The 22092-nt window shown below is 41.9% G+C and overlaps 1 protein-coding gene across 5 annotated transcripts in view; it reads right to left on the bottom strand.

Moving 5' to 3' along the window:
- Positions 1-22092, bottom strand: part of LOC309796051 (uncharacterized protein) — a 93906-nt gene that overhangs the window by 9998 nt on the left and 61816 nt on the right. For 4 of the 5 annotated variants that reach the window (XR_014292418.1, XR_014292419.1, XR_014292424.1 and 1 more), the window contains 2 exons: positions 5135-5261; positions 2093-2262 (listed from right to left, as the gene is read on the bottom strand). Coding sequence is in view for 1 of the 5 variants with exons in the window: in XM_082608971.1 (XP_082465097.1) it covers positions 2250-2262; positions 5135-5261 (140 nt within the window). In the remaining 4 variants the exon portion in view is untranslated. Of the gene's footprint in view, positions 1-1821; positions 1980-2092; positions 2263-5134; positions 5262-22092 lie in introns of those variants that run through there. The other variant, XR_014292420.1, reaches the window with a different exon arrangement.

The following is a 22092-nucleotide window of genomic DNA, read 5'->3' as shown; positions in this document are numbered from 1 at the left end:
AGAATTTATTTGAAAGGCAAAGGAACTAAAAGAGCTAAAATAATTTTGAAAAAGAAGAATAAATTTAAAGAATAACACTATCTGACTTCAAGACTTACTGTAAATCCACACTGATCAAGACAGTGTGGTACTGGCAAAGGGAAGGAGCCATAGATCAATGGAACAGACAGAGTCCAGAAATAGACCCACATGAATATGGCCAATTGATTTTTGACAAAGTTGCAAAAGCAATTCAATGGGAAAAAAGTATTTTCAACAAATGGTGCTGAAACAATTTTACACCCATATGCAAAAATATAACCTTGACCTAAACCTCACACTTTACACAAAAATTAACTCAAGGTGGATAACTGATCCAAATGTAAAACATAAAGCTATAAAACTTTTAGAAAAAAAGAACATAGAAGAAACTCTTCATGACCTTGGGTTAGGTAAAGAATTCTTAGATATGATACCAAAAACATGATAAACTGGACTTCAAAATTTTAAAGTTTTGCTCTGTGTGAAAGACAGTTAAGAGAATGAAAAGACAAGCCACAGGCTGGGGGAAATATTTTCCAACCACATATCTGACAAAGGACTTGTATTTAATATATAAAGATCTTTCAAAAGTCAACTCTTTATCCTCCTAACCATAAGATCATTCTAATTCAACCTGCCCTCACTGAGCATGTGCTCTAGGCCAGACTTAGTGCTGGATACTTTCACATCCAGTGTCTCAATGATTCCTTATGCCAACCACAATTTAGGTAGTGATTATTATCGCCATTTTAGGATGAGAAAACTGAGGCATCAGTGATAAACAGAGAAAAAATAATAAGATTGATGAGAAACTGGATAGTAAGGCACTTCAATCTTAATCCCAGATTATACCACTTTGATTTCCCATACTGAGGCCATGTTATGATTCATAGAGTTAGTAAGGGTTTTTAGAAAGAAGAAGAGTTTTCACTGAAATAAGTAGCACTCTAGGTAGGAGAAACCCGGTCATCTAAACTGAGCCCAAATTAGGGTCATTTGCCCAAGTTGTTGGCTTTCATGCCTGCAAGATACAGCAGGAGAGACATCAGGTGATTAAAGGAAAGACTTCCTGGCTGACCAGGGGCTTCCATGTTCCAATATATGGATGGGTGAGCTCATAGAATCTTTGTCTTCAGGAGAAGAGATGTTCTCAAGAGTTTCTTTCAGATTAAGAGATGAAGGAGAATGGGGAAAGTAAAACAGAGAAGTCAAAGAAAGAAAATGTATCCAATTCTTCTGCCTTAGCAAGGTCAGTTCAACAGGTTATCATGCCTTCCCTCTTGCCTCCTTTCTAATTTCATTCTTTAAATCACAGATAAAGTGTTTAGCTTCATTACTTTCATTAGACACAACCATTAGTGTGAATCATAGGATCAAAAAGCCCAAGTGCCTTTTGGGAAATTCAACTTAACCAGATTTTTTCTTCCTCAGTCTCATAATATGAACAGTGATGTGGTGATGGATAATTTGTCTATCCAAGATCATCGACCCCATTGCACCTTTTAAACACCTATCAAAACTGGTGTTGACGAATGCAAATACTGTCTTCAATTTTAAATAGACCTTATGGCATAAATAATCTAACACTAGACATGATTCTAGTAAGCAGAGGCCAAGCCAAATGGGCTACACAAGTATAAAGGCGGCCCCTGTATTAGGGAGAGTTTGAATCACATCACATTTGCGTGAAGGTTTTCCATTTGACAGAAATAGATTTAACACAGTCCATTCAAAACAGTCTCATTGCAATTCATTGGGGGCTTTAAGAAAGGTGGAAAACTTTAAACAGGCACACTTTATTCTAAAAACCCTTTGTTGGATACCTGTACACATACAAAGACAACAGTCAATAGCAAGAATAAAGGTTTTATCTCATTTCCACAGTACTTTTTTCTTAATATGCCTCCAATCAGCAATGCTCTACCTCTGGAATTCCAAGCTCAAATTGCATCTAACCACTGTCAAATGAAAAGGAGATAATAAAATTACTAGTGTGTTACAAGGTGATTAAATTTACATAATGACTTTGGATTTGATTAAATGCCAGATCCCCCCCTCCAAAAAAAATTACCTGTAGAGGCATTAAATCTTACGGCCACACACTTCACTGCATTTACGCTTTATCCACAGAAGCTCCGGTTTATCTTAGCAGAGATTACTGCCATCCCTCCACAGGAACACAACATGTAGGTAATGCCTGGAAGCTTATTCAGGAGAGTGACAGGGACTCATGCAGCTGATCTGCAGAATAAATATCAGAAAAATGTGAGAGAGACAGTCATTTTACTCATCCAGAGAAAAGCCCGTAGTGCAGACTCAGAGGCAGATTTTTCTACTCTACTAAAAATGGAAGGGCTTCTTAAAATGCTATCCAAATACTTTCTCCCTAAACCCAAGGCTTTCCTCCCATTAACAAACTCTGAGGAGCTCACCATGGGCTTGCTCTTCCAGGGGCACACTGGTGAGGAGTGAGGCCACAGTGTGCCAGATTTGAAACCATTCCTGTCAAATTGGTAAGACGATTTATGCATGTTCTCTCACCCTAAATATTATCCCACACCAGGATCGCATAGTGGGGTGTTTTCTCATTGCTCAGTTGCTGCACAGCCCTGGATGGCAGTCTTTGAAATAAAAACATTCACACAAACAAGTAAAAAACAACAACAAGAACAAAAACCTATGCATTATAGTTTTAACAGGCACCAAAGCATAAGGCACTATGATACAAATTTCGGAATACCTGTCATACCTATTGAAAAAGATTATACAAAAAAGTGCTCTTGAACATCATTTGCCTCTAGACCAAGCCATTGGAAAGGGGCTGGTACTGGCTCAGAAAAGAAATGTGCCTTACCACTTTTCAATGGAACATTAAGGAAAGGGACTATAGCATCAGCATGTTGTTCATTTACTGGGTCCAAACTGCTTTCGTCGGGAAAATTGATTACTTCTCTACCAAGACTCATGTAAACTAGTCATTCTACATAATCCTAGCTTCAGTTAACAGAGTCTTCGCTGGGGAAGTATAGAAATCTAAACTCTACCAGAGCTCTTGGTGTTGTTCAATGTTCTACACATCCATCCCTTTCAAGGGATCCTACTGTTTGCTAACACATGTGCATCAATCCCTTGCTAGTCATTCACTGAGATTTAGAGGTAGCTATGGTCTACCTACAGCCTACCTACAGTGTGCCTGCACTGCATTCAGTGAAGGTAAGACTCAGGGTTTCAGGTCAATGCATTATCATTAAATCATAAATAGTAACCACAATTGTGGCAGGCAGGTTGCCTCAGCAACCTGAAACAGTACTTTAGCATATGTCTGACCGACAGTACTTGCAAAATAACCTTTTAAAAAGTGCCATTATTGGGCTATTTTTCAAGCATACAACAATTTGAATATAAAAAGACCAAATTTCCAATTGCCAGCACAAAGTAAAGTCTATAAACTAGTGGATTAACATTTTCTAGGCATCTGTTATGGCCCTTAAAAATATGTGTGAGCACAATAAATAAATAGTTTTAAAGGATACAGGATGTCTTTTAGTATTTCCAAAAAATCGTATTCGTTAGTTTTTATAATAATCATTTGGAAGGCTAAAACTAAAATTTGTTTTCCTGCAAAATGTTTTTCTTTATCACACCGGTTTATTATGGAAGAGTTGCTGTGAGTCATGAAACTGCCTTGTTCCATTTTTCTTTAAAAAAAAATCCCCAGGGAACTCAGGGAATTAAACTCATAAATTTAATTTCAATATCTGGTAAGCTGTGGGGACAATTATTAAGGCAGTCATTTATGAGTACCTAGGGGAAACCCAAGTGATAAACAGTAGTCAATATGGATTCTTCAAACACAAATCATACCAAACAAAGCTTATTCCTGTTCATGATAGGATGACAAGCTGAATGGTGAAAGAGGATGGAACAAAGTTAACATATCTTAGAGAGAGAAGCATCTGATGTAATTTTATCTGACATTCTTACAGGAATGCCAGAGAAAGACAATAAATAGAGCTAGTAAAAGAGAAACCTGATGTAACAGCTAGAACTGGTTTAGTATAAACTCAAAGTGAGTGGAACCAATGACAGGGTAGGATAAATTTCAAACGCAATACCACCCAGATCATGAATAACTACTCTCGGGTTATATCAACATGGATTGTAATCTTAGTCAATATAATCAAAGTACATATAGCTACATACACTGTCAGGGAGAGAAATAAATTAAATGCATTATTGATACATTGGAGCTGTTTAAATCAATTGCATGTGTTCTGTATTATAAAGTCAAGTATTTCCCATATAGAGAATCTTCATCAAATGAATACGAATGTAACTGGAAGGTATCTGTCTGTACAAAGAGGCCACTGAGAAGCACACAGAGACTGTGATGATACAGAAGAGATTCCTCTTTGTTTAGGGGAGGGTAGTAATCCAACACTTCTTTTGTCTGCAGAGCAAGTCCATAAATGGTCAGACTTACCTCTCCAGTTGTATTTCTGGACCAATCGCCATTCCCCTAGGTTTTCACACCTGAAGGCTGCGTGGTTCCTCAGCCTAAACTATCTTTTTTAAAGTGCCATTAAAATGTCTTCCTGTAATAGTCTCATCAACCCTTTAAAACCAAGCTCAAAAATCTTCTTTCAAACATAATATTTCCAGATTCCCTAATTAAATTTAATTTTTCACTCCTCCAATACTCCCACAGCACCTTGTTTAAACTTCTGTATATACCTTTATTATTATCTTCCTTGTATGAGAATGAACAGTGTACATGTTGACTTCCCTGTTAGACTGTGAACTCCTGGAGGGTGAGAGCCATATCTTAGTCATTCGTTATCTTTTTCACAGCAGGTATTCAACAAGTATTTGTTGAATTGAATTGGATTGGGACTGGAATAAGCACATCATCTAGACATTTATTATTGAGAAAGTCCCATAATTCCAGGACAACTGCTATTGGTTTGACCTTTCCCTTTCTAGATTTTCAGGTTTATTTTCCCATGCTTGGAATAAAATAAAACTGAAAACCTGAAAATAAGTAAGTAAATAAATAAATACTCTTCCAACTATTCGATTTCTATCAGACAGTTAAGAAATGAAAGGCATTTACCTGACATCTGGAATGGTCTTTCTTTTGGACTCCAAGGGACTTAGAAATTCCTGATTCAGTGACTGGGCCATGACGTCCATATTCTGAATCCCCAAAACAAGAAGGCAAGGCAGTTGGAGAATCAGGACTGGAGATCAAAAAAAAAAAAAAAAAAGAGAGAGAGAGAGAGAGAGACCAGAATAGAAATCATCATCTCCTAGTTACCATGTACTTTATCTTGGACACCTCATTCAGATCAATCTGAATTCCAAGAGGCAACACCCAGGGAAGGCAGCATTGGTAGGGAAAGTGGAGAACTCTGATCTGGAAAATAAAATTAAAGACCACTTCCCTCTTGTAAATTGGTGTTTTTGGTCAAAGTAGGCGTTGTAAGCCTGTGTCTTTAACTGAGGTGGAGCATGAAGAGATTAAACAAAAATGCCCAATAGCTGCTGATTCTGCCTGAGGTCTTCTAACAGTATTACACAGGAAGGACTGTGGGGCTTCATAATGCGGGAATCCCTTTTCAGCTTGAATTGTAAGCAGGAAGTGCTTCCTCCCACCCAAGATCCCCTCCATGGTTTAGCTCCTAAGAATATGCTATTCCAGCATGCGAGAATTCAGTGCCACCCTATTGCACAGAGCCTGGCATGCAGCACATACTCAGGAAGTGGATGTTGTGGCCTGTCCTTAGTGAAGCACAGGCTCACAGATAAACTAGGGTTGCTCTGTAATGACTGGCTAGCCAAGAAGTACTTGCTGACTTAGGGAGACAGTACATGTGCTGGTTAAAAGCACACCTTCTAGGGTCAGATGAACCTGGGTTCAAATACCAGCTCTTACACCTACTAGCTGTGTGACCTTGGACAATGTCCTTAACTTTTCTGTGCCTCATCTATCATTTGGGAATAATTATTGCACATCCCTCATGAGTTTGTTGTGAGGATTAAAGGAAATGACACATACAAGTCTGATGTACAATAAGTGTTCAAATAAGGGTGTGCTAGAATTAGCAGTTCTTTGAGGGAGGACTCAAATTGTACATGGCCAAATGAAAACTAGTAAGGACAGAACATGTCCAAATAAGCAAGAACTTTATAGTCAATGAGGCTAGACCAGAAAATATAGGCTGAAGCTGAAGGAGAAACTCTTATGAAAAGGAGGAAAAAAACTGTCATCAAAGGTTGAGACAAGCCCTGGAGGCTGGATTGGCAGCCCCCTTGAGAGTGGTCCAAGGCCAGAGTGGATAAATGGTGTGCAGGCAGGGAAACCGATCAAGCTAATTTTGATTTCCCTGAAGCATCCGCAAGCCACTGGAATCCTTCAAGTGTTGGAATGCATAACTGGGTAACACCCTCAATATATAGAAAAAGTAAAAGAAACCTGAGGACAGTGAATGAAAATTGAGTTTATACATTCAAAAAATTGGCCATCTTTAGTGCCCTCTATAGAAAACTCATCAAAACCTCAGCGCTTTCCTAAAGTCACATTTAACCATGCAGCCTTAAAGGGAATCAGCAGGACTGCATGTACTGACATGGAAAGCGTGCCAAGATATATATACGTAGAAGTGAATTTACAAAACTGTTTCTAGCTCTAGCCAGTGTTTCCTGAAAAAGCATATATATGTATGTATGAACCTGTATGTATATAGTTGCATAAATGTAAACATACATACACTTTTGTATGCATAGAAAAGTTCTGGAAGGATACACAAGAAATTGTTACTGATGATTATGCCTAAGGAGTGAGACTAGGGGCGTGAAGGGGCTCTTCATTTCATATCCTTTTGTACTGTTTGCATTTTTACTATGAATATGTATTACATTTATAATTTAAGAAGGAAAAAGACAGAAGAGAATAACTAAAACCTCAGACTATTGTACGGTGCTTTGCATGAAGTAGAACCCAGTAAATGCTTGAATGAATGGATGAAAGTCACTCAATTGTCCCATCAGTTGGTATATGAGAAGGGAGAAAAGGATATAAAAAGAAAAGAAATAAAAGGGGGAGAATATAGAGATCACAGAAGCAGCCTGAAGCAGTTTTCACTACCTCAAAAGAGGAAAACTAGAAGGAAAGCTACCAAAGGAAGGAGCTGATGAATACCTTCCCTGCCCCAGTGGCACCTGTTGGCCAAGATTCCAATGTACTTGGCAAATACTGTCCTCAGACCTATGAGAGGGTGTAAACAGAAGGCCCTTTAAGGAGCTGATCAAAGCTGGGCTGTGCTCCAAACAGGGAAGGAGCGGATCAGAAGTTAATGTCCTCCTCCTGGCCACAAAAGATGCTTTGCCATGAGGATGCATCTCATTAAGGAGCCCAGGGACTCCATGGAAAGTGCAGTAAAACATCCCATATTGGTAATGATATATGCCATTTGCAGAACACTACGTTCCCAAATATGAGAGTTTATTTTAAAATGTCCTCCCACAAAGAACAGTACAAATTAAAGGTAGAAAACCCTATTAGGTCATCCACTTTCTCCTAAAGGCCTAATGCAGACTATATTCTGCCATATAAATCTTAACACTTTCAATGATGTATGAGGAGGATTTACACTAACAAATCCAAAATGGAAAACACAGGCACAAAGTGGCAATACTGACTGCAAAGGAAAGAGAGTTACCTTTACTGATTCATCCTGAACTCTGAACTGCCAGGATGTTTTTTAATTTATATTTTTTCAAAGAATTACAACTTCATTGTAGGTTTAGTGGATGGAGCTATCAGTCAAGTTAAAACAAATGAACACATATGGCATTTTCATTGATCAATTCAATTTAGTATGCTCATGGGAGACAACTAAATTCCTCAGCAAATATAGGGAGAAATAGGGAGATCTGGTGAACAGCAATCCAAGTGTGCCTTTATTTTAACAAGGGCAAATACTCTTTGGTCAAGGTGGTAAGGTGGCTGGACAGTGCTGTGGCTTTCTTGCCATTAGAGAATTCCCTAGGAAAGCTAATTAGCTCTCCAATGAAACTCACTTACACTGATCATCTTCAACTCTGTGATTTAGCAGTGAGGGCCCTTATAAATGTTTTTAAATTTTCTTTTACTTTACTTTTCAGACTCTTCTCTTTTCCTTCCTTGTGATCCAGCTGGGAAAAATAGGAACATTTCCTAACTTTAGGACAATTACTCAACAAATGACCTATAGTAAAACCACAAGAGGAATTCAGACTTCTATTTCCTTCTCCTTTCTTTTCTTCCTTACTTATTGTCTGGCCATCTGAACAATCAGCCTGGCTGCACCACCAACTTGCTGTGTGGCCTGGAGAAGCGGCTTCTCCTCTTTAGGGCTTATCTGTACAACGAAGAGCTAGACCAAACGAGCAGTCACTTTCCATGGCGTTGACTCTGTTAAGTCTGAGTGAGAAGACTCTCAGAAGTCCTTCTTGACCCCATTATCAGCCGGAAAGAGCTGGAAGCCCTCTCTAGTCAGATCCCCAACCCATGGTGGAGGACATCCAGCCTTCAATGTTCTCCCAGGGGAGTAAAACTTCTCTGGTGTAAAAGTGAGAGCCTTCCACTGAGGCGCTGGGTTGACCTCTCAGGGATCTGCGTCGATAGAGGTTGTACCAACCAGCTTCCGTGGCACAATAGACACTCACTTGGTAGACAGAGCAGAAACTCAATTAATAATTTGTGACTGACCGACAACGTCAGTAAAAGAACTCACAATGACCACACACTTAAGGCTCTCAGTGATCCTGCAACTGTCTCTGCCCTAAGCTACACTGCCATCTTTATGTGTCTGTCTCAGTCAGGGTTCTCCAGAGAAACAGACCAATAGGATAGATAGATACAGATGTGTATATACACATACCGATAATATATAAATATACACATATAAATACATATATACACATATACGTGTATATATAAATACACATACACACATATATATATATATATATGGAGAGAGGGAGAGCAGGGCAGTATTTGAAGGACTTGTTTCACATAGCTGTAGGGGCTAACAAGCCTGAAGTTCGTAGTACAGGCTGACAGGTAAGAAATTCAGGTAAGAATTCATGCCGCAGTCTTGAGTTCAAAATCTGCAGGGGCAGGCCAGGCAGGTTGGAAACTCAGGAAGGGTGTCTATGGTACAATCTTGAAGCCAAATTCCTCCTTCTTTGGGAAACCTCGGTCTTTCATCCTAAGGCCTTCAACTGATTGGATGAGGCCCACCCACATCATGGAGGGCAATTTGCTTTACTCAAAGTCAACTGATTTAAATGTTAATCACATATAAAAAAATATTTTCACAGCAACATCCAGACTAGTGTTTGACCAAACAACTGGGCACCATAGCCTAGCCAAGTTGACACATAAAGTTAATCATCACAGTGTCCAAATGCAGCCTGCCTTTGCTGCTTACCTAGGCCACTTACCACTCTCCTTTGAATTGGGTTTACCTTGGGCTAGCTGATACTGGCCTTGTACCCTTTCCCTGGTCCCTAAATCCTGCCAGACCTTATAAGAATAATCCCTCACATTCATTCCACTCTTCTTTTAACTGCTATTAACTGCTTCCAAATAGCTTCAGTCTGAGCTGCTAGAGCAGCAACAGCAAGTGCCAAACAAAAAGAAGGCAGTAGCCCCTGTACTCTAGCTCAGGAAATTCCTCTCCACTCAGGAAATTCCTCTCCTTCAAACTTCCCTGTGCGTCGGCTCTGCTGGCTCCCTAAAGCACTTGGCTTTGTATTCTATCTCTCCAGTCTTCTCTGGCTCCGTGTCACGCCACTTGCCTTATTTCTGACCTGCTATTCCCTCACTGATCCCAATCTTTGCTGTCCACCAACACTGGGCAAGAGGTTCCATGTCCATGGCTCCCACCCAACTGGCAAAGAAGACCGAATTATCTGTATGATGCATTACAGTTCTTAAAACACTTTCATGTCCACTGTCCACTAACTGGCATTCTTGACACCACCCTGAGAGCTTATAAATGAGCAAAGATATTATCTCCACAAAGCCTCATTTGGCAGATGAGGAAACTGAGGTTCAGAAAGAATAAGTCCTCAGCACAACGGCATATAGCTAGCCGCTACGCATGCCCCTGCTATGGGGGCTGGGATCCTGGGTTATTTCATTAAGCCAGATGCACCTTTGCAAGGAACTGAATACTACTAGGCTGACTACTAATAACAATAACAATCTCACCTTAGATTCACATGCAACTTTGCTTCTCAAAAGATCTCAAGGACATTTTTCACCTTTCACCTAATTATCTCTTTCTGGCTCAAAAATTCACAACAGCACCTCTTCTCCCTACCATAGGCTACAGAGATACAGAAATTCTCCCTCACTGTCCATCTCATAATTTTAACTTGAATTTATCCTACAAAGTCATTGACTGCAAAGTTTTATAAGGCTGTTTGTTAACTGGCACACAGTGGGTGAGTCTGGACACAGTAGTTTCCATCCTGAGGGATAGGCCCAGGTAGGAAAACCTGGCCCAAGAAATGTCCACAAAGACTTTGTAGGCTCTAACTGGAAATTGGCTGGGGTTGGGATAGACCAAGCTGGGGAGATCCAGGACCCAGAGACCAGATAGGCCCAGGAAGGCTCTAAGGGTAGGATCTCCAATGACATACGAGAAGTAGAGGCTAATAGGCAGCATCAGGAAGGCCTGGGAGTAACAGGGCAATGTCCCCACAGAGCAGATGGAGACACCTTAAGAGGGTCTTGTAATAAGCAGTAGACAGAGGTCCAGGCAAGGCAGGCAGCAGCTTCAGTGAGAGCCAGTATCAAGCAACAAGGGGCTGTGCTGGACAGTAAGGAAGAGGCATTGTGGAGTCTCAGACACAAGCTATAGACAAAGATCTCTGCAGGCTGATGGGTAAATCCAGAGAGGTCTGGCAGTGGCCAGGCTCATACCTGAAGACTGAAAAGAGCAGCAGAATTCCAGTTTTCAAAGGACAAGGACACCTAGTATGAAGCTAAGGCAGGGACCTAGGCTCTCTGGTAAAAGAAGAGTGGGTAACAGACAAGCAATGAGCTCCTGGCGTGGAGGAGAAGGCAAGGGGTTGGTCACGGAAAGATATCAAGAATCGATTTATTAGGACTGAGGCACAGAGTCTGAGAAGAACTTACAGCTACGCTGCCTCAATGACCCTAGACCCTTTACGTCTCCCTTGAATACAGACAGGATGGGGCTCAGAGCCTTGCTGAGTGCAGCGATGGCCTACCTCTGGAGGCCACATAGGCCCAGCTGTGGGTAAAGGAGGTAAAGGAGAACTGAAGGAGCATGAAGCCAATAACCAATCTCCTTATAGGGCTTGTGGAGTGGAGACAGCACTTCCCTGGCCAGAGGAAAACCTGTAAGAAAACCCCCAGTCATACATGTCACCACCTCCCTGATCCACGGGTCTCATGATGTGAATCTCTCTTTCTCATTCCAGTAAGTACCCTCCAGAGCCAAAGCAGGGAGAAACTTAACCCTAAATATTCCAGAAGCCTAGAATGGGAGAGCTGGAACAGTTCAGCCTCCAGCACTAAAAATATGCGGAACCTGAGACCCAGAATCCCTTTAGAGACCTGCCCAGATCGCATAGTGATTATATAACAGAGGCTGGGACTCAGGTCTCCTAACTCGGCCCGAAGTTATTTCCATTAAATCCCAAAGATGAATATTCCAACACCGGTACAAATCTGAAGATAGCTTTATGGTAGCCCAATTTCCATCCATGCCTTGGACAATCAAGCTGATTTATCTCATTTGGTTTCAAAACACACATTTATAGATGTAGATCAATAGGGAGTAGGGAGACTTCAGCAGCCATTATATATAATAAATTAACTTTCTTTCCATAGCCTGACTTACACTGTCATTTGAAAAATAAAGGAAATACCTATAATATGCACCTCACCACAAAGTGTGCTATATTTAGTAAATTTCAGTAGCATGTTAATCTCAAAATTCCAGTATTTCCCTGTTGCTATAGTTATGGCATCTGGTTAAATCAGAGTTCAGCTGCTTTGGGCAATGCTAACACTGATTCCAGCCAACTTTGTGCTTTGTTTCTAATGTACTACGAGGAAAATGGGAGCAAAACACTCACTTTCTCTCCTACCCCTTCCCAGGAGCAAAGCCCCTTAGCTAGTCTGGGTTAAGCAACATATTGACTCCCCAGCTAGCACCAATACAACTGGAAGCAGTGAGTCCCCAGGCACTGATTTGATGATGCAAGCAGCTCCAGGTCTATAGTGGGGAGTTACTGTGCTCTGGACGTGCTAATATGCCAAAGCTATAATCTGCTCACCCAGAGAATTTTGATGCCTAGTATACAGTTGTCCCCCGGTATCCACCCCCACCCACAGATACCCAAATCCGTGGATGCTCAAGTCCCTTATATAAAATGGCAAAGTACAGTCTGCCACTTGTATCCATGGGTTCCACATCCTCAGCATACACGGAGGGCTGACTGTGGCTGGATGTTGGAGTGTCAATTCCTTTTACAAACATATATCATTTAAGGATTCCTGGACAGGACAAAATGCGGGCTTTTAAATAGAGTCATCACTTTGAGCTACACAGCCTTCCATTTTTGAAGTTTCATTTTGAAGTCCTATTATTTGAGAGCTTCTTTTGCTTGCTTTTCAAGACAAGTTGTCTTACGTAGGTTTCTTAGTTCTAAACACTGGGCCCATTAATGGGCTCTAACCTCTCTACATAGGCCTCAATTTCCCTTACTCTGAATAGTGACTTGGTCTCCAAATGTTATTCTGAACATTTACGGCCATCACAAACACACATGACAGAGTATTTTCAAAGTGTGACAATAAAATCAATATCATATAAATTATGGCATGGATTTGAAATGGCAGGCCATCCTTTAGGATTGAAACAGAGTTAGGCCCATTTTTTAAAAGGGCATTTAGCAGGTTTTTTATAATCCTTTCTATCAGATGTTAATTTTCCCACGAATGTTTCATAGGTACACATTTTCTGGAAACTATAATCCATATCTGAGTTTAAATGGACTTTTCAAAAAATCATTCATACACAGACACTGAGATTATTCTGTGCATGTCTAAACATATTGGTGATGGATACTTGTGAAGAAGTTCTGATAGCAGACTCTTGAATAACCCTACAGAAGCATGTTTTCAAAATGGTCCCTCCTTTCTCTGACTATCTTGGAGTGGGATGCCCTCTTGATGGACCAACATGCACTGGTTTCTGGTAAAATGCCTATAGAGCTTATGTACTATGCTACATTCATTTCGTCTGGGCTGGCAGACACAACTATGATAAATGACTCTGCCTTTGAGATTGAAGATTATCATCTGGTCATGCTGCTAAGTCCTCACTTGGCTCTGAAAGTCCATCACAGAGACAGAACCAGGGGCAGGACATCTTCACACAAGGCCAGTGGCTCGTCTCAGTTACTGTAGTTTCCACCTGGAAGCCCTCAGCTTGAGAGGCCTCCCTTCATGGGAGGTCTGCTACTGTGAACTTTTGGGGGTCTACATAAATATGAAATCTGGAGATTGGCACCCTTTTTTTTCAACTAAAAAATATCCACAGAATGCCTTCAGAGTGTGTGCCATGTCTCTAATACCCCAGAATCTTAGCAATAGCTCCCAATTTTCAACACTTGAAAATTCATGTACACTGCTCACATGTCAGGAGGCATTCTACCATTTTGAATTCCTATTTATACTGATATTGCAACAGTATGATTACAGGGCATCAGTAGTTTCATCACACAATAATATGCATTATTGGCCAATTTTTCCATTCCTATTTCTAAATGACTTACCAACATTCCCATGTTATTAAAACATTCAGTGTACAAATTCTTGCCCTAATGGGGACTTATCCTCACTGATGTTCACATCAATTCAAAACTCAAAGTGACATGAACTGCTAAGTCTTTGGTGAATGTGGCAGGGGCGCTCTGGAGAGCAATACAAGAATCTCAAAAACTTTCTCATATAATTACATACCCTTTGAAATATATTTCAGAGTGAAATATAATTTGTTGACAGTGATTAGAGAGAAGATAGTAAAAAAGTATCCTTTATTACCTGGCCCTTGCTTGCCTTCCAAATTAAGGGAACACATGGTATAGGAGAAAAGCACTGAATTAGAAATCAGAAGTCCTAGGTTAGTCTTTGCTCTGCCAATGACCAGCTGTGGGACATTGGGCATGTCTCTTGCCCCTTCAAACCCCACCATTCCCATCTGTAAAATGATGGACTTGGAACGGCTCATCTCTAAAGGCCTTTCCTACTCCAGAGTCTGTGGTTTCCTAACATTTTCATTCTGCAAGTCATAGTGAGAGTCATCTCCTGTTTTCTGATATCCATGTTAATGGTATCACTACCAACCCTAACCAATTCAAGGCTTAAGCTTCTGAAATCGTGTTATCAGACTGGCCTTTATTACCTCTTTCACAAATACTTCCATATTATTCCTTTCCAAGTTGACTTTAATATGAGGTTCCTTTCATTGAGCTTATCTGGACCAATAAAAAATCACAAGGGAAGAAACTGACACACTTTACTCCACAGGAAGCCTTTTGTGCCCTCTCGGATGATAGATGGGTAGAAAACAATGTCATTTGATGACCAGCTGAAGGAACTTTAAATGTTTACTCTAGACAAGAGAAGACATAGAAGTATATGAAAGCTGTTTTTAAGTACGTGAAGAGCTTTCACACTGGCAAAGGATTAGCCTTGGCTCGTGTGGCCCCAAGGAATTTAATCTAGGACCAAGTAGTAGAAGATACTAGTTGATGCATTTTGGTGCAGCCTAAAGAAGAACTTTTAATAGAACAACCTGTAGATGAAGTAAGCTGCCATGAGAAATAATGGGCACCCTGTCACTGGACATATTCAAAGAAGAGCCAGACCATCACATGTAGGGATGAAACCGAAAGTACTTAGTTAGCCTAGGATAGCTGATCTTTGCAGCCCCTTCCAACTCTGAAATTCTGTGGGCTCATTTCCACCCTCACTCCCCTCCTCCATCTTCCATCCTCTCATTTCCTCCACTTCCCTCCCCAGCCACCACAAGTAGTCCATCAGGTCATTAAATGCACTCCTCCTCTCTATCCCCACTGTCCCTGCCCAGGCTCAAGCCCCCATCCTTTCTCACTTGGGACTAACAAAAGAAACAGCTGGTAACTGGTACCCCAGCTTGCAGTCCCTCTCCCTCCGTCGGATTTCCACACTGCTGCCATGATAATCTAAAATTTTTTAAATTGGCAACATCACTTCCATACTTAAAGCTCACCAGGGCCCTCCTGTTATCTTACAGGAAAAAAAATCCAAATTTCTTAGCACAGAATGTGTCTTTCAAAGCCTGTCTTTCGCCTACTTTTCCAGCCACACACTTCATGCCTTAGTCAAAATGGACTCTTCACCTTTGTCAGAATATGCCAGGGCACTTTTGCAATTCTGCACTCTTCCGATATTTTTTCCCTCTGCTTTGAATGCCCTTCCCTCTCTTGCCTATCTGAGAAACTCCCATACAACCTTCAAAGTCTAGCCCAGTGTTCTGTAGGGATTTATCACCTCCCCAGATAGAACTAATTGCTCCTTTATTGGTATGATGCTACCATTTTCTAAATACCTCAACACATCTTACTCTCTGAAGATGCATTTGGTGAACTGTGTATGTGGCCACGTCTAGAAACAAAGAATGCAGATGTGCCCTAAATGAATTCCCAATCGACTGGATTTAATCTTCTATGTGGCATTGCTGAGTTTGTAAACTATTTAGCTTCTTCAATAATACTTCTTTATGCTTTGGTTTCAATTCAATTTCTAGACGCTGAGGATGGAAAGGCTTTATTATTATGACTTTTTCTGAGAATTTTAAAACATTAGTTGCCAGAGCATCCTGAGGAGAAAGATGTTGTTGTGAAGAAAAATGCAAATGGCTTGCTCATGGAATGCAGTGAGTCAGTGGCAGATGAACAGGCGTAATTTAATTTTGCAGGGTTAGACAACACAGAATGGAAATAGAAACTAGAAATGCTTTTTTCTTTCTAAACGATGAATTCTACTTCTTCCTGTTCCAGATAAGGGTCTTACTAGGTCAGGGCAGCAGGTTGAGAGCAGGTGAGAAGTAGAGAATGATGAAGCCACACCAGGGTAGCAGAGAGAGATGATTCCAGAGGAATGAACAGAAAGGAAAAGGATGCAAACTGGTGAGCAGAGTCAGATGATAAGCCCCAAGACCTTGCAAATATCTACATTTATGCTTATGTGTGTAAGACTTATTCTGGAGGGAACCCCAAGAATGTGGCTGTACCAGTTGCCTCTGGAGGAGGGAACTAGGGGACATAGGATCACTAGGAGAAGGGGACTTACATTTCACTTAATATGCTTATTTTATTTGCATTGTTATCACGTGTTTTCTTTTACAACAAAAAAGCATATAATAAGGATAGACGTCAGCGACTGTGAATAGTGAAAATGTTGAAGGAACAGCACAAGATACTCACAGGCCAGATAAACCAGCAAGGCTGTCCTACCTAAGCAAACAAGGCAGGCCTTGTGACCAGAGTCCAGAGCTCTGGTAATGGTGTGGTCAAGGCCAGCCCTAGAAGGAAATCACCATCACCATCTACGAAAACACCCTGAAAGAAAATGACGTGCTGAAGGGAAAGGCATCAATGTCTGCTTTGAATACAAAAGTCAATACACCATTATGGAACATGTGAGGGAACTGCCTTTTTCTTAGCAATTACATGGTAGGCACAACAGTTAAAACACTCTACCAAGTTGTGATTATTACCCCCATTTTTACAGCTGAGAAAATTAGGCTCAGAGAGATAAAACTAGCAAGTAGAAGAGTCCCTTCAAAGCCAATTATGTCTGATTCCAAAGACTATGCCTTTTTTGTTCTAAGAAACTAGGATCTAGAAAATCACATTCTGTGCAGGAAAAGCCAATACTGGAAGGAGAATCTACCAGAACCGATCAATAGAGCTGTCAGCTAGGTCCACCAGAAGGTGGTAGAGGGCAAGGTGTGTCTGCTCAGCACAGGTCTAGGACATGGTCCCCAGTCAAGGGCTGCCAAAAATTATTCTGAAGGACAGGACGTGGGCAGCAGGATACTGAAGTTCATCCATCAACAGGGTCATGATAGCTGAAGTCAAAGGTTAACAAGGGAGAAGACCAAACCTTGATGTGAGAAGTACCACCTTGCAGCTCCAGACATCAGAATGACCCATGGATAAACAGAGGCAAGCAGAATCTGGCTGGCAAGAAAGGGGGTGGACTGGGCCCAGATGTTGGCTCTGCCCCCACTGTTCCTTATGGAACAGAATCATGGCCCGGCTTGGTAAAGTCTTAGGGAGGGCTCTAACAGTTAAAAAAATGACATTCTGGTGACATAAGTTTACCCACATGTTCAACTAATACACCACCACCATTCATTCATGTACTTAATAAACATTTATGGAGGTGCTATTATATACTAGGCACCATGGCAACAACAGGAACAATGGCACAGTCCCTATCACCACCTGTGTGGCTCAGGGTTGGGCATTTTTGGAACACTCAGTGCATTTGGAATGATTCTTCCAATATCTGCCTTCACCTGGGAGAGCCATGCATGTCGGGAGAGACGTATCTGGGAGCAGGAAGGCAGTTGGAAAATCAAAGATTACAGTAAAATATGATAAGTATAATAATGATGGAGATAAGCCAGGGGTAGGGGTGGCTAAGGGAGTTCAGAGGAAGACATCTAAATCCAACTGGGATAAGGACGGTCAAGAAAAGTTTTCCAGGAAGGAGGGGCTCCTCACACTGAATTCTGAAGAATAAGTAGAAGTTAGCAAAATAAAGAAGAGGGGGAACTGTCCCAGTGGATGGAACAGCAATGCCAGTATTCTGACTGAACAAGCCTAATAATTAGTAATCACTTAGCAAACCCTCATCTCAGTCAAACAATTGGATTTTAGCCAATCAGAATGATGGAGGCCACTGTGGTGGACACGAGGCTGTGCACCATGCCCTGTGAGCATGTGCTAGCCAGCAGAGTTGGCTGGTTTTTCTGGTGCAATATGGAACACTGAGCAAGGGGTAGGGGGCATCACAGGAACTCTCCAGGAGAACACAGGGGAACAACCCTAGGCTCTCTGCCGCTTAGTCGTGAAACGGCAGTCCTATACAACTCAACAGGCTTTCTAGTCATTTCTTCAAGGTGGCCTGGATTGTTTGTTGACCAGTTTGCTTCCTGCTCCAATGGCATATAATCTTCTCAAGGAGAGCAGCTCTGTCTGTGGTGTTAAAGATATCTGCCAAGTCATTGCTATTTCTTTCATTGAGAAGTGGAATGTAATCACCTCCCTTTGAATCTGGGTTGGCCCTTAGTGTCTTACTTCACCAAGAGAATGCAGTGGAAATGACTTTCTTGGACATCAGAGGCTGGGTAATAAAAAGCCATGAATCTTCCACCTGGATCACTAGAACACTAGCTCTTAGAGCCCAGAGCTTCCACATAAGAACACCAATCGTTGGGTTTCCCTGGTGGCACAGTGGTTGAGAATCTGCCTGCTAATGCAGGGGACACGGGTTTGAGCCCTGGTCTGGGAACATCCCACATGCTGCAGAGCAACTAGGCCCGTGCGCTACAACTACTGAGCCTGCGCGTCTGGAGCCTGTGCTCCGCAACAAGAGAGGCCGCGATAGTGAAGAGGCCCGTGCACCGTGATGAAGAGTGGCCCCCGATTGCCGCAACTAGAGAAAGCCCTCGCACAGAAACGAAGACCCAACACGGCCAAAAATAAATATAAAAATAAATAAATGAATAAAAGATTACTATTAATTAAAGAAAGCCAGACATCTCAAGTTAATGAATTTAGTACTTAAAAAAAAAGAACACCAATCACACTGACACACCATGCTGGGTGTAGATGCTCTGGCTGACAGGGCCAGCTGAGCCTAGCCTTCCAGCCATCCACCAAGGCACCAGACATGAGTAAAGCTATGGTGATGGGCTCACAAGACCAGCCCATCTTCCAGCTAAATACCGTTGAGTGATCTCTGTCAATGACAAGAATCACCCAGCTGAGCCCTGAATGAATTCCTGAATTACGGAATATTGTAAAATGGCTGTTTTACAATATGCATCGAGCCCCTAAGTTCTGAGGTTGGTTTATTGCATAGCAAGAGGGACACTGTCTCAGTCACCATGATATCCATGGTGCTGGCACTGTGTCTGGCACATAGTCGACCTCTAGCCCTCTGGTACATATTCGCTGACCAAAGGAATGAGTGCTAGAGAGAAGAATAAGAGAAACGGCTACCAGAGAAAGATAAAAATGACTTACAAGTGGCAGTTGTTATGCGTTTAGAGAACTTCAGATAAATGAGTATACTTTTCTAAATAATATGGCACCTACTCTGGGAAGCTAAGCAAAATAGACAGTTAAATTCTCCTGGGGTGGCAGGGGGGATCAGGAAGTAACAACGGAGTCTTTACCCCATGTTCCCTACCTTAAAATCCAGCTGTCCAGTGGCTTTCCCTTTATCCCAAGATCTCAGGTTTTTCCATTTCTCATGATATGGACCTAGTCCAGTTACAATTAATATGCTTTTCCTTCTCTTCACTTATAAGACCTTTGCACTTTCCTGGAAGTGATTAACTCCAAAAAGACAAGCTAGAAACTTGGAGCAAGAGATTAATTACCAAAACGAATGCATTTCCAAGTTTGGCTTCAGAACTAGGCCCACCTTGCAAAGCATACACACAGACTATGCCTCCCAATGGAGATATCTGGGCTTTGATTCTAAATGTAACTAGGTTTTACTTCCCTTACTTTTAATTGCCCGAAGTTTAGCCTGAAATTCAATCAGTAGACTATTGTTTTCTGCTTCCTGGGAAGCAAGTCACAGCTGAAAGGACTGCTGGGGGAGAACTGGGTGGGGTTATAAATCTGAATCTTGGCGTGACTTTTATGAATTTTCTTGCCCATTTTACTCACCTCTTTCTGGCTCTGATGTTATCAGCAATTTCCCGAGACAGAGAAAACCCAGACTTCCTCAAAGAGTTCAACTACCTGTTTCAGCAAAATCCGAAATGGGGGGGAGACTAGCTGCTCCACAGAAACCCCCCTCCTGTGTTTGTGTCCAAGGAGAGGCTCACAAAGAAAACACACTGGCAGGCCGCTTTCATTTCTGCCTTCCTCTAGTTGGCTAAGAAGCAAAGCCTGTGGTGATTCTGGGCAGGCCCCCCAAAAGCCAGAATGGACAGGACACTCTTACAGCCAATGACGACACATTAAGAGAGAATATTAAGCTTCTTCTGATGTAGTCAAAGGCATGAGCTATCCAGCACCAACAAAACAGATGAGGAGCTGTGCAAAGGGCAGACTAGAAAGCAGCCTCATCAAGTCCAGAGCTTTGCCTGCTCAGCGTTAGTTTCCAAATGGCACACATGTTAAAAGATCAAACCTGGGGGCTTCCCTGGTGGCGCAGTGGTTGAGAGTCTGCCTGCCGATGCAGGGGACGCGGGTTCGTGCCCTGGTCCGGGAAGATCCCACATGCCGCGGAGCGGCTGGGCCCGTGAGCCATGGCCGCTGAGCCTGCGCGTCCGAAGCCTGTGCTCCGCAACGGGAGAGGCCACAACAGTGAGAGGCCCGCATACCGCAAAAAAAAAAAAAAAAAAAAAAAAAAGATCAAACCTGGCGTTTTCTACCTACCAGTGAACTGGGAGTTAAGAAACCTGGGCTACAGTCCTGCTTATGCTATTGACAGACTCTGTTTTTCCAGACCAGCCCCTTCCCCTCTCCAGGGCGTAAGTTCCCTCGTCTGCAAAACAAAGAGCATGGACAGACAGTGTTTAAGGACTGGAAGTGACAAATGCGGTCAAATGTTCATTATCCAAGAGCAGATTCTCATGAGTGTAGATTCTCTGTGGGTCGCTTTGCCTTCAACCTTATGGATAGCGCCACTTCTGATGAGTACCTTCCCCGCATAATTAAGGCTCTGCTGCCATTTCAATATCTTTTTTACTTTGTATTTGGAAATGTCCTTTGAAATCCACACACTTAATGACTCCTATGTTGTAAAGGAAGTCTTAGAGAGCAATGCTTATCTCATTCTAAGAGACCTAACGGGTGAGGAGCATATATTCAAATGTAAGCACAAAAGCACAATCACCAAATAATAGGGACTGCATATTAAAATGGCCACTATGTGCCAAGACTTTACATGGATCCTTCTAATGCTTACAACAGCAATAAATGTACCAGCGACAGTTGTTGATGAGGACCACATGCTGTGCTGGACACTGTGAAATATATACTTTCTGACAGCAAACACTACATAGCACATAGTGCCTGCCAGGCTCTGTTCTAAGTGCTCCATGTATATTAATTTCTTCAGTACTCACACCAACTCCACATGGGAGGAGGTATTCTTAACCTTGTGCTACAGATGAGGAAACCAAGGCACAGAAAGTTTAAGTAACTTGACCAAGGTCACAGGAGTTAATAAATAACAGAGCTAGGAACCAAATCCAGAAAGTCTAATTCATACAACCCTTCAAGGAAGATAATGTCCTATGCCCATAGGGAGTCTTTCAGCTGTCCATTAACTGACAAATTAACCTCAAAACTCCACTGGCTTTACATTACAACAGTTCGTTCTCACTAATGCTACATGTTCATTGCAAGTTGACGAGGCTCTATGCTCTTCATGGTCACTTAGGGACTCTGACAGATGAAGGCTCTACCACTAGTAGTGCCGCCAGCTGCCACAGCAGGGAGAAGAGAGCACACAGAGATGGCACACGTGCTCTTCTCTGCTTCAGCCGAGAAGCGACACAGCTCTTTTTCCCTCATAGTCATTAAGTACGTGGATTTCTGAATACAAGGTAAAGAAGATATTGAAATGGCAGCAAAGCCTTAATTAAGCCAGGAAGGTACTCACACAGTCCCACCTAACTACAAGAGGACTTGGAAGTTAGTCTTTCACACTCCCAGAAGGGAAGAAACAGATGTTAG

This window comes from Mesoplodon mirus (genome assembly GCF_964341445.2).
Source record: "Mesoplodon mirus genome assembly, chromosome: X".
Classification (NCBI taxonomy): Eukaryota; Metazoa; Chordata; class Mammalia; order Artiodactyla; family Ziphiidae; genus Mesoplodon; species Mesoplodon mirus.
The sequence above is the reverse complement of the archived record's forward strand: the minus strand, read 5'-3'. Positions and strand labels throughout refer to the sequence as shown.